At 36.3% G+C, this 12,988-nt stretch overlaps 1 protein-coding gene across 1 annotated transcript in view; it reads left to right on the forward strand.

The window, feature by feature from the left end:
• Positions 1–2,328: 2,328 nt before the first annotated feature.
• LOC145679466 (uncharacterized) overlaps positions 2,329–12,988 on the forward strand; it is a 312,009-nt gene continuing 301,349 nt past the window's right edge. Inside the window, exons 1-3 of the mRNA XM_081750046.1 lie at positions 2,329–2,570; positions 3,939–4,614; positions 5,479–5,608. Coding sequence (XP_081606172.1) covers positions 2,329–2,570; positions 3,939–4,614; positions 5,479–5,608 — 1,048 coding nt within the window. The remainder of the gene's footprint in view (positions 2,571–3,938; positions 4,615–5,478; positions 5,609–12,988) is intronic.

The following is a 12,988-nucleotide window of genomic DNA, read 5'->3' on the forward strand; positions in this document are numbered from 1 at the left end:
GCCAGAGAAAACCCACGCACTTGGTGTTTGTCCACCACAGAGCTCACTTGGCGCGAGCTGGGATCGAACCAAGGACTCCATGCACCATGAACGCTCTACCGCTGTGTGCAAAAAGAGTTCGCAGAAGCAGTTTCACTATGAAATTACTCTATGGCTTAAGAAGCTCGAAGATTCGTTACCGTTGAAACAAAACGTCTCCATTATATGATATCCTGTGATGACCTAATCAAATCTGAATAAATAGTACACAATTCACGAAGATTATCGCTTATAAAGATACGGTAATGTACCGGTACCCGTATTCTTAGTGTTTACAAAGGTCTCCTTTTCAATTGATTTTCAAATAGAACTCTATACCCACCATTCATAGCTTCCATGCAAGCAACGTATCCTGTTCATCTTATCTCGATTTTATTATCCATATGATATTTGGTGATCAATGGCAAAATATAGTTAAGTGAAAATAAAACTTCAGTTTAACGTCTCGAAGGCGAAAGGGGACGGATGATATTTTAAATGAATGATTATGAAATAATTGGTGGGATTAGAAAGTGGGACGAAACTGGAAAACTCCGAGAAAACCCACGCACACGATGCCGTCCACCACGAACTCGGTCTGGAATCGAACCAGGAATCAGATGTGAGCGCTCTACTACCGAGCCACCAGAATATAGTTAAGCATTGTGGTAGTTCTAGAGTTGTTCTTCAATTCGTCTCGTCTCGCGCCAATTTTTTCCCCGGAGCGTAGTTCTTTGATATTTTTAGTTTTCACTCTATTCGGTGCGTAAGCGATCAATTGTCACATTCAGACAATACTATGGAGATGGACAGGATCAGTGTCGGATCCCCCCCCTCCCAGGGCCCCGGCTGGAAGATCAGTTTAGGGGTCCCACATATATATTCACATATGCAATATGCAAAATGTGTAATTATCCTAGCCCTACTGATAACATAAATTCAATTACTAATGTAGAAAAGGTGTCTCATTCTGTTTGCTCTATTGTAAGTTCAAGCTATAATGATAATCATAAATGAAGGAGAAATGATGGATGTGCCATGTTTTCTAAATGTTAGGCTATTTCTGTTGTACATCGCAGTAACCTTCGGGAAGGAGCCCGTAAGGTATTGGGAGCCTTCTTGACGTAGTAAGATCTACAGGTTATCTTTCTGATGTTTTTGGGAATACTCAGTGACGTGCATCTGATGTAGGCCGGAATTCCGTGGTTCTTTTTGTTATATTTTAGATACTTGCATAACAAGGCAGAGGGGGGGAGGCGTCCGCGGTTCCGACACTCCGGCCGTGGCCAGTCCGAGACTGGACAGTATTATCTCGTAATATATCATTAGTTTCTTCGATTACATACGCATTTTCCACTATTTTTTATTTATTTTTTCTTTTCTTTAACTTGTTTCTATTTGTTACACTATGCCTAAATATTAAAATGTATTCTCACATTATTGTATGGTTTCCACTAATACAGCCTCCGTTCCACATAATATATTTTGATTATCTATTTACGTTTTCCAGACCGATTTCATAAAAAGCTCCGAATCCCTTTTAAAAAAATTCGTATCCTATTACATCTTTACATTTTTCTACTATTTACTGTACAAAGACCCTATTAGCAATTGGTCACCCCACACCATTACTAGAATTATTCTTATCTTAAGGGCATACACGACGTTCAAGATTTTCGTAAAATAATGGGAAAATATTTCTGATTTTTATTGGAAGACTGATAATGATGATATTTATATCGTTCCTAAATATTTTTTCCGAAGATTAATTAATTAATTATGACATAATTAACCATTAATTAACGATAAGCTATTCCTACTTTTCAACTAAATTAATAAAGCAAGAACAGTGAAACTAAAATATATTACTCCCTACACTTTCTCTAAGAGATCTAATAACTTTACAAAGTTTTGTTCTTGTTTACTTAACATTTATGTGACTTTCTTTGAAGAAGTGCGCAACTCAATTGTAACAATTCTTTGCAAAACAACGCGCTCCAAAGTAACCCTCTTTTTTCACTTTCCGTTACATTAAGTAGTGGATATGTTTATGAATTAGTATATATAGTTCTATAGCCTGAGTGTTGTCCTTTCTTTTGCAATAATTATTTACTTTTAAAATTGTACGTATTTCGAGAAAAGTAGGAATTTATTACAACATTCGATAATTTTGAATTTCCCGTCGTACGGTGGCGCCGCCATGTGAACTGTAGCCATACTTCATCCATAAGCGTAGAAAGCATCAGTGTTACTAACCACTTGCTGCTCTTTTCTATTGTGAAGCTGGTGCGTGATTTTCTATCCGTGATAATGGCTAGTAAGAAACGACCACTGTCAAAGACGAGAAAAAGAAATAAGCAATCTAAAGCACGTCGTCTAGTGTGGAAAATACGAAAACTTGAATGTGATAATGAACCGGTAAATGCCGTTACAGAGAATTTGGAAGATCCTCCACTACAGGGAGACAATAGCCTTCGGATAGACCAAGACATCGGTGAAGAACCTACGAGCTCTTCTAGAAGTTTTCAACAGGAAGATAGTTTTAATATGAGGTAAGGATGTTTACTTAATAGTTTATATATTTTCTACACAAGAAAAGAAGAGTAGAATTATGTTTCTTTCAGAAACTAATAATAATAATAATAATAATAATAATAATAATAATAATAATAATTAAAATTAATAATAATAATATGCTTATTATATTACTGAGAACAGCTATGTAGTAAAATTACAGCACTACGTTTTACATATCGTATGTAGACAGTGGTGTGTTCACACTGGACTCGGATATCTGTTTGAGAACTATATCCTATCAAGATAGTAACTTTGTATAGGAACAAATTAAATGTGATTAATACAAGGACTGTCACAGAATATTTTTGTACGTACAAAGGAGTTATTACGTAATCAGGTTAGGGGAGAGGGCGGATCTGCGATATGATTATTTTTTGTTACAAGGGGAGGGGAGCAACGACTCCCGAAGAAAATTTTCTGGAGGGGTATAGTTGGAGCTGGTAGAATGGGGAAAAATGCAATCACGGGTCCCAATACTCGATCTATACATTATACATTTCCGTGAGTCAGGGGAGGACCGTGCCCCCGTTCCCCCTTAGGGCGCCCATGGAGGGGAGGTATAAGAGCAGATTAAAAAATCAAAATAAATAATTTTAAAATTTAAATTTCGGATTGTTATTATTAACTTATAGACATTTCACTTTGTGTCTTTATGATAAAATTGGAAAATTTCTTATTCTCATATTGAGTTCTTTTTTCTCCACAGTACCGAAGCCGAACCATTCTATGTTATCAAGCCTGAAAAGAATTATGTCTCTTCTGTAGCTCTGTGCTAAAAGGAGTATTATAACCAATAAAATGATGAAATATGTTTCACATAATTTTAAACAAGAAATATGTATATAGCCGCACACATTCTGTTCTTTATACTTTTTCTTCTTTTAGACATTTGTGTTAAATTGTAATGAAGAGTAATATTGTGCTTTATATATTGTAAAATATTTCCAATATAGGGTCTATAGGAAAACTAATTTTTATATTTCAGGCATGCGTTGTTGGACAAGCGACGAAGCAACTGTTATTTGTTGGAGTGAGGAACAAATATTGTTCATTGTGCGCTTCAGCTGAATCTAAGAAAAAACAGCCAAGCAAACACAAATGCTACAAAAATTGGTCTTTATCTTCCTCGTCAATGGAAGCTGACATTATAGTTGAAGCTTTCCAAAAGAGCGAAGAAATGCATGGCATTCGTTATAAGAAATTCATTGCGGATGGGGACTCAAGTGTTCATGCAAGAATTATTGAAAGAGTTCCGTACGGGCGCTATGTAACCAAAGTGGAGTGCGCCAATCATTGTGTCAGGAATTACACGAGTACCCTGCACAAACTTCCTCTCAAACTAGTTTTTCCCCTGAAAGTAGAGCAATCTTGAGGAATAAAATTCCTCGTTTAACGGCAGCTGGTCGAGGAGCCATCACCTACAACGCCAAAAATAACCATACTGTTGAAGAACTCCGTGATGATTTAAAAAATGGTCCATCGCATGTTTTTGGAAGGCACGAGAAATGTAAAGAATATTTCTGTAAAAATGAGAAAGAAGACATTGATATGTTGCCTGTTCTCGAAGCATCTGGTCTGTATTACCATATCATGGCAGCGGTGCAGCAATTAGTGCGCAAAGCTGATAGATTGGTGCCAAACGAAACTACTAATAGAGCCGAACTGTTTATGAGCTTACTGTGCAAGTTCAATGCAGGGAAGAAATTGAATTTAACAAAAAGAGGTTCATTTCAACGCAGGTGCTATATTGCTGAACTAGCTTACCAAAAAAATGCCATGTTGCATTACAGTCCGTGGAAATCTGCAACAAAAAAGAGTCCTGGGACGTACTTCCAAAAATTCATGAAGAAGAGAAAAGCCACTAGAGACCGGCAGTCTAAATCCACATCACGGAGAGTTAGAAGAAAACTGGAGTTACAGCCGGAGATTGACAAAGACTATGGGCCAAATGCAGAGAAGCCACCAATGTCACCACCATCTCTTCATACGGCATGCAAAGGGGAACTCTCTTCATTTACAGTAAGTAATCCATTACTACGTCTATTATTAGTAGTTGTAGTGGTAGGAGTATCAATACTGCTTTGTTTGAGTACAAATTAATTTCCTGAAATTGCCTTGCTTCAGGACACGTAAGAACGCAGTTTTCTTTCAAGTTGTAGCGTTTTTTAAAACTGCCCATTATTCACCTGCAGCAGATAATAATAATAATAATAATAATAATAATAATAATAATAATAATAATAATAATAATAATAATAATAATAATAATAATAATAATAGAAATAGAAATATTTGTGTGATCTGCAATTTCCCTGCGAAAAGAAATAGCCAAAATATCATGATAACTGATGACAGGTTGGGCGGCCTCTGGGATCGATCCCAGGATCCTCGGATACCACACTCGCGTTCTGCCGCTGACCTCCATATGTATATATTTGATATCTGCTTTGTTTTGGCCGCCAATGCTGTATAATTCTGGGTTTTCGTTCAAGCAACAGGAGGTAGTCCAGATTACTTCATATCATGTTTAATTCTTTCCTTTTCAAGAAGATAAAAGAAAAAATAGACTACGAGGTTTGTTGCTAATCGTTTTCATTCAAATTTAGCCAGGTTTCATTGGGTTTTACTAGGATTTATTCAGAGCTTATTTTTCTTGTTTCTATTTATTTATTTATTTATTTATTTATTTATTTATTTGTGCATTTGCGAGAGTGGCGGCGACCCCTCAGAGGGAATTTCGAACAAAAGACAAAGGCCTTCCTTCCAGAACCGACCCTTCCTTCCTGTATTTTCCTTTCTCAAATTATGCAGATTTTCAGTGTTATACTTTGTACACAAGGTCTACTTGTGTGTGCGAATAAAACTCTTTTCATTGTATTTTAGATTACTGTCGAGGAGAGAGCAGCAATCGAATCTTCATCCAGAGGACAGCATGGAAATTTGATATATGAGCAACATCGGCGTAACAGACTCACTGCCTCGATGTTTGGAAAAGTGATGAAGCGAAAAGATAGTACGCCATGCCACGCACTTGTAAAGCAAATACTTTACCAAAAAAAAAAAAAAAAAAAAAAAAAAAAATATATATATATATATATATATATATATATATATATATATATATATATATATTTGGACGACAGCTATTGAATATGGCAAAAATAACGAAGATGTGGCTCTTCAGAGGCTTGCATATGAAAAGGGATGGACAATAGAAAAAGGAGGACTAATTATTGATCTCCAACATGGTTTCTTGGGAGCAAGTCCTGATGGTAAGTTTTCTGACTTCTTGCAATTATTTTTATATGATGATAAACATGCAGCGGCCCTAATCTGATCTTACAATCCTTTGCAAATACTGTAGCCGTTTATTGTCCATGATTTGTCTTTCCTATTAATGCATTTCATATTGTTTACTTTATACGTTTACTTAATGCATATTTTTTATACTTTATGCGTGTAAGCTACTTTCCCAGACGTAGTGGGAACAGTGTTGGATTCAGGCATCTTCCTCGGGAGGGCACATACTTTACCATATATATCTAGTGGTTACCGTCTCTGACTGCTGGTCGTGGGGTCCCAGGTTCGATTCCTGGCTCTGCCAAAGCGAGATGGTCTAGAACGGTGCCCACCCAGAATCGTGATGCAACTGGGGAGCTACTGTGTATAAAAGACAGTGACGAACAGGGTTGAGAGCTTCAGCTCTCCTGTTGTAACACTTCTGGTAAGCTTGTGAAAACATCCTCATTTCCTTTCTGAAAATTTCCAGATTAATTCGTGCCAGCCACTAGAGAAAAACAGTCATACTTGCAGTAGGGACCTCATCTTGGCTTTACTACGCACTACTGACCAGGGCAGAAGGAGCCTCACTTTGTGGAGATCCCTGGTTTATATATGCATTATCCACATGACATGTCTCTTGTGGCCAGTTCCTATCTAAATGGTTTTGTTTCTTTTCCCTTAGTGCGTTTGCACACGGCAACGATAATATCGGTGGAAGCCCCGATAATATCGGTGTCGGTGTCGGCGTACTTTGCACACGTCGCCGACAATATCGGTGGAAGCCCCGACAATATCGGTGTCGGCGATAGTTTGCACACGTGGCCGATAATGTCGGCGCTGAGACTAGTATTGGACAGGACGTGAAAGAGAGAAGATGAGTCCAGCTATCAACAAGAGATATCTTCTTGCCTTGTTGTACTTACGACGTAGAAACAGGAAATGTAGATCGCGAAAGCTTTGGGTTCATCCATTATTGACTGTGCGTTATGTAGAAGGTGCTTTTTATACACTATATGAGAAATTACGCGAAGACGATGCAAAATTTTTTAATTACTATCGCATGTCCACACAAACTTTTGATTTTTTAATAGAAAGAATCGGAAACCATATTCAGCGCCAGCATACAGAAATGATACCCTGTATTCCACCCATAGAAATGTTGGCAGTTGCAATAAATCTATTATTATTATTATTATTATTATTATTATTATTATTATTATTATTATTATTATTATTATTATTATTATTATTATTATTATTAAAAAGATTTTAAAATATTCGAGAGTGGGTATACGTTATGGCAATAATTTCTAGAATATCACTTTCAATGGAAAAGAACGTTTTTTCCCGTCGACGGGCTTTAACTCTGACGAACAATTATACAAACAAGCGTTTTATCCAGTCAGGGATTCCGCCAGCCCCCCCCCCCCCCGATAGGGGGTGTCACCCCTAAACTTCGAGTAACACCCTCCAAACTTCTGCCTTGATCCAAGCCTGAATAGGCGATTTTTCACAATTATTTCATGTTTTGTGCGAAGAAGTGCTATTTGAATATAGAACTCTCAAACGATTGAAAGAATAACTTTCTTCAAGGGATTTCTAATGAAGCTTTCATGTGAAGAATGTAAACGAATTATATTTAATCATTTGTCAGCTCTAGCAACAAAACTTGTGCTTCTTCCAATCGGTACCGTTTCAGTGGAGAGATCATCTTCAACAATGAATAGAATTTTAACTTCAGAACGGTGCCGTCTCACTCCAGAACACGTTAATAATTTGAAGGTGTCCTGGGAAGAACCTTGTTTACTGATGTTTGAAGTGAAAATAAAAGTGTTGAGGATGATTTTGAAAATTTTATAGGTTGTGCACAGGCCTATCCGCCCGTATCCAAGGGGGGTCTAGGGGGGCGGCCCCCCTAAATTTTTGCTGCCCCCTCCTAAAATTTTCACGGTAGGGTTGCAAATGACCTATAATATGGTGATGAACTATAATATGGTTGGATCGGGCCATCCCTAACTTCTGTCTCTTCCCCCCTACATTTTTGGGTTGGCTACATTTTTGGGTTGTGCATACGGGAAATGGTTCAGAAGTCCTATACGAGTGACATCGGTTAAGTTGGACCATGAGTGAATCAAAATAAATGAACTTGCGTTTCAAAGAACATTAAAGAACTTGGAACAGTGATTTTCAATTTTTGTAAGACTGCGCCGCGGTCCACAAATATGCTTGTAAATATACTTCCAATACTTTTTTTTTTTTTCATTCATTAGGAACACAAAGAGCATTTAACTTGCTTATTAAACAAACCCGCATAAGGCATGTATAAGTTATAAAGTGGTGTTACAATGTGTGAAAATGTGAAGAAGCGTAATAATGACGGTTCAGAGGAGAGTTTGTCAAAATATGCATACGGTAGTCATCAAGACTATTAATACATTCGTGAATATATGAGTCATATTGGTAAAAAATTACAAAATTACAAAATACAAAATTACGTTGGCTATAAATTTAAACGAATTTAGTTACCTACAATGTTGCGATAAAGGTACACTCATGTCCAAAATTATTGTCACATGTCTATAAATATGTTGATGTAGGAATATAATTTGATAACGATTTCTACAGGTATTTATTATAATGTTAGTATGTGTATAATTTGCAAAGACATGTATGTGGAAAATTTCATGTCAAATGACCAGTAATAAGAACAATAAAACGAAAATAAAACTTTATTGTCCATTTAGCAACATTTTGTTTTACTCATTCTAATTTTCGTATTTATAATTCTTTTCCTACGAAATTTACCACAAATATACATTTCCCGATTATACACATAGTATCGGTATTAAAAGTACCCTGCATACTCATTACCAAATTATATTCGTACAAGAAGACAGTTATAGATATACGGCAATCATTTTGGACATGAGTGTACAATATCTGCAATTAGCAATAAACGTTCTAGTATATCATGTTGTAGTTTTAGCACTTCAGATATCAGATCGAGTTCATCTAACCTAACCTAACCACTCACGGATCTCAGTCGCGAAAACGTTTCCATTTTAGGCAGAGCAAACAGAAAAAGAACGAGAAGAGAAATGATAAATTTAGAACATCCGACGTGTATTTGTCCATGCATACATTAATCGAGAAAACTACGGCGGATTTTAGTTCAACATCACATCAGTCAAGTGAATTAATTCGTTAATACTATAACTTACCTTGATTGTAATGGGTATTCACACAAAATAAAAACAAATAAATAACAAGGATTTTAGGAATGATCCAAAAAATGGATCAAAAGATTGCGATCTTGGCCAAGAATTTTAGGAATGATAAAAAAAAAAAAAAGAAAGAAAGAAAGAAAAAAAAAAGAAACGCATCAAAAGATTGCGACCTTGGCCACTAATTAGCTATTGGATCAGATGCCACAAAATTTTTAAACGGTCCCTAAATCGAGTTTACGTATTTTTTACGTAATAAGCACATCATATTGAGTTAAGTGATACTTTTGGTTTCACTACACTATACGTAATTCTCCAAATATGGGGCGTACATGAAAATGTTTGATTGAATGAAATATATTGGATATTTTGGATCAAGGGCCACAAAATTTTTGAACTGCCCCTATATCGAGTTTTTGTATTTTTTACGGAGTAAGTACATCATAGTGAGTTAAGTGATAGTTGGGTTTGGTTACACTATATGTAGTTCTCCAGATATAAGGCCTACAATTTTTTTTTTTTTTTTTTGGCTGAAATATATTGGATCTTTTGATACAAAACACGAAATGAAGGTCAATGCAACATTTTCTACTTTGTTGAAATTAGGATTGCAGTGGAAAGGTGTCATTTTTTGTGCTATTGCAGAATTTTAGGATAATACGAGAAAGGTCTATAAGTTTTCTAAAAGTCAAGCACAAACACCCCCTTAAATTTTTGAACACTCTCCTGATTTTGAAATCCTGGCGGAAATCCTGTATCCAGTCCAGTCAGGGGCGGATCCAGGACGGACTTATTGGGGGGGCAGTGGGTTGTAATGCTGCTATTTAGACCTACTTTTAAGAGTTCCAAACTCTGGGATTAGTTTTTTTGTTTATATATAAAATAAGAAAGTTTCCCCTTACTGGGGGGGAGATCGCACCGATCGCCCCCCCCCCCCGGATCCGCCCCTGAGTCCAGTGGGTGTAGAGTGAAATCTTTGCAGGTGTAAAGTGAAGTCAAATGTTCTGGAGAACTTCTAAAGCACAAGTGCAAAATTAAACCTCTAATTGCTGTAAATAAAAACATAGCTTTGCAATAATTATTAAGTTTCTGTAATTCGGGCTTATTTCGGGCTCATTTGATTTTCACACGAGCTTGGGCCTAAATGCTAAGACATATTTCGTACTCGAGTCGGGCCTCACATTGTAAAAGAGATTTGCTTTTTGTTTATAGTTCTGAATTTATTGTATATGTTTTTCTTTTTGATAAATTTGTATTTATTTTAGAATAGTGTTTCTGACTTAGGTGAAAGAAAAGTACCTCCTCAATCATAAATGGAAGTGTCGTAATTCGCGCAATATTTAGGACCTGTTATACAGAACAAATTGGAGATCGGAATAAGGGACGCCAGGCAGCTTTTATGTTACCCTCCAAGCAAAAAAAAAAAAAAAAAAAAAAAAAAAATAATAATAATAATAATAATAATAATAATAATAATTAAAAGTGATCCAGGGATCCGCGTGAATGGATTTTGATTTTTTTTTTTTTTTAAGTATTCGATCACATTCTACTCATTAAGTCACGAAACATTCCTGACGTTTTAGCTCCCTCTTTTTCTTGCCAGAAGTTTGGGGGAGAAGTCCCTGCTGGTCATTAACGACAATAATAATATTATGTTAGTATTAATTTATAGCGTTTTTCGAAAGTCTAACATTGTGATAAAACTTACCACCCGTTTAAAATCCACATTGAGCATACTCGTATTTCCCTCATCTTGCAACAAACTGCTCTTGAAATCATCTCTCTACAATAATTTTCCCTTGATTAACCGAGTTTAATTAATAAATAACTCAACCCCAAAAAAGAAAGAGATATTTCGAAAGGGTCTAGCATAGTAGGTTAGGTCTTAAGAAGGGACGTACTTACGGGGTACATCGGATCCGGACCACCCTAAACTTTCTAACTCAACATATATTTGTATACTTTCTCAATAAAACTATACTTGTTTAACAGGGAAGTGATTGATCTAGGATGAAAATTTGATCCTACACTTCATCTGTATTCCTTTTTTAATAAAAACCATCTGGTTCTACTTTTTTTTTTTAAATATAGGTGGAAGTCAGAGATGGTGTAGATCAATTAAAATTTGACCCATGACCCACTGTAACCCACGCGACTCTCCACCCACCATGCCTCCACTGACCTGGGTCCCACTCCGACCCTCCACTGACCTGGGACCAACTTCTCGCCATGCTTTTTGCTTTTCAATTTTGTCCTTAAAAGAGTCTGTTGCCTTATCCCATATGCAAGGTCTGCATTCCACAAGTTCGATAAGGGTTAAAATATCATACGGAAAAATTTTTGCCATCTCTAAAATTGTAAGCAAAACTAGAAAGGTAAGAACACAAGAATACACAACCTTTTCACCCACTCACTATAGCTAAACTGGAGAACTCTATCAGGTGGTCGATCCCGGTACAAAGGGGAGAGGGAAAACTTGCATACATAGCTCTGGTCTTTGTTTCCATTTGCCATTCCACAAATTCTTTTAAAAAATGGGGGTAGCGTTGGAAGTTAGAGAAAAGATGTGCGACAAGTGAAGCGTGGAGTCACATCCCTGTTTTTGAGATCACAATCAAGAGAATGCCAAATGAGTCACTTGTTCTCGGGAGCTTTGAAAAGAACGTTTGATTATCCTAGGTTCGTTTCAAAATAATAATAATAATAATTCTACTTGTCAATAAATATTCTATTCAATCATTGCTTATCGAGTGAGACCGGGAAAATTGTGTGCACACAATTCTGATGTAAATAAAAGAAAGTAATAATAATCAGGATTTTTCCATATGCTTATGTTCACAGAGTATCAAACTTTGAAAATTACGCTTGAATTAATTTCCAGAATATAATAAAACTTAAATGCATTAGTAGATTTAAAAAGATACAATCAAAGAGAGAGAGAGAAAGAAAAAAAAAAGGGAGTAGAAAATAATCAACGGAAATTGGTTATGTAAATTTCCTATATTCTATTTGATAACTATTTAGAGGGAAATCAGTACTCTTCAGACTTCCCACATTTTATATTTATTTAATAAACGGAATTAGATACTCCAAAACAGAGACTGTAAAAAAATAATAAGCTGTTCCAAAGTTGTTTATAGGACAAGATAATAATAATAATATACAATTGTAATAGAAAAAATGGAAACAACAAAATTCCAAAGAAAAGAAAAAAACAAAAATACACAGCGCCTTGTCACTCTCTTCATCTAACCCGCTGGCCGGCCGACATTATCGGTGGCGTGTGCATCCAATCATAAGAAAACATTGCCCCCGATAAAATCGGTGTCGGCAGTACCGCCGACAGTATCGGGGGCTTGGCCGACAGCATCTGCGTGTCGGAGGAACGGCCGATAATATCGGTGGCGTGTGCAAGCTACGATTTGAATACATTGAAGTCGATTTCATCGCCGACATTATCGGTGGGACCACCGATATTATCGTTGTCGTGTGCAAACGCACTTACTCTTTTCATGAACTTAGGTTATAGATAGTTATTGCCTGATTTTGCAACAGTACATTTTTCTCTTATAGATTATACCGTATAGACCAAATATGGATACCTTTTACATAATAATATAGACTTTACATAAAGTTTTCTAGTTAACTTTTCCTCCTATATCAAACATTAATTTAACATATTCATACAAAACAATATATTGGAAAGCTTGTTGTTAGACAATGTTATGCCCCTTCCGTTCTCCACAAACCACGACCAACACTAGGTTCGCGGTAGTTTTTTTTTTTCTTTCTTTTTGTGGCCGTCATATTTGTGAATCAGTAAGTCATCTACTCATGATGTTCGGCGCTTTTCATGGCATACGAATAGGCCTATACCTGAAGTTGCC

The sequence above is a fragment of the Thermobia domestica genome, chromosome 2, assembly GCF_964235325.1.
Source record: "Thermobia domestica chromosome 2, izTheDome1.hap1.1, whole genome shotgun sequence".
In the NCBI taxonomy this organism is placed as follows: Eukaryota; Metazoa; Arthropoda; class Insecta; order Zygentoma; family Lepismatidae; genus Thermobia; species Thermobia domestica.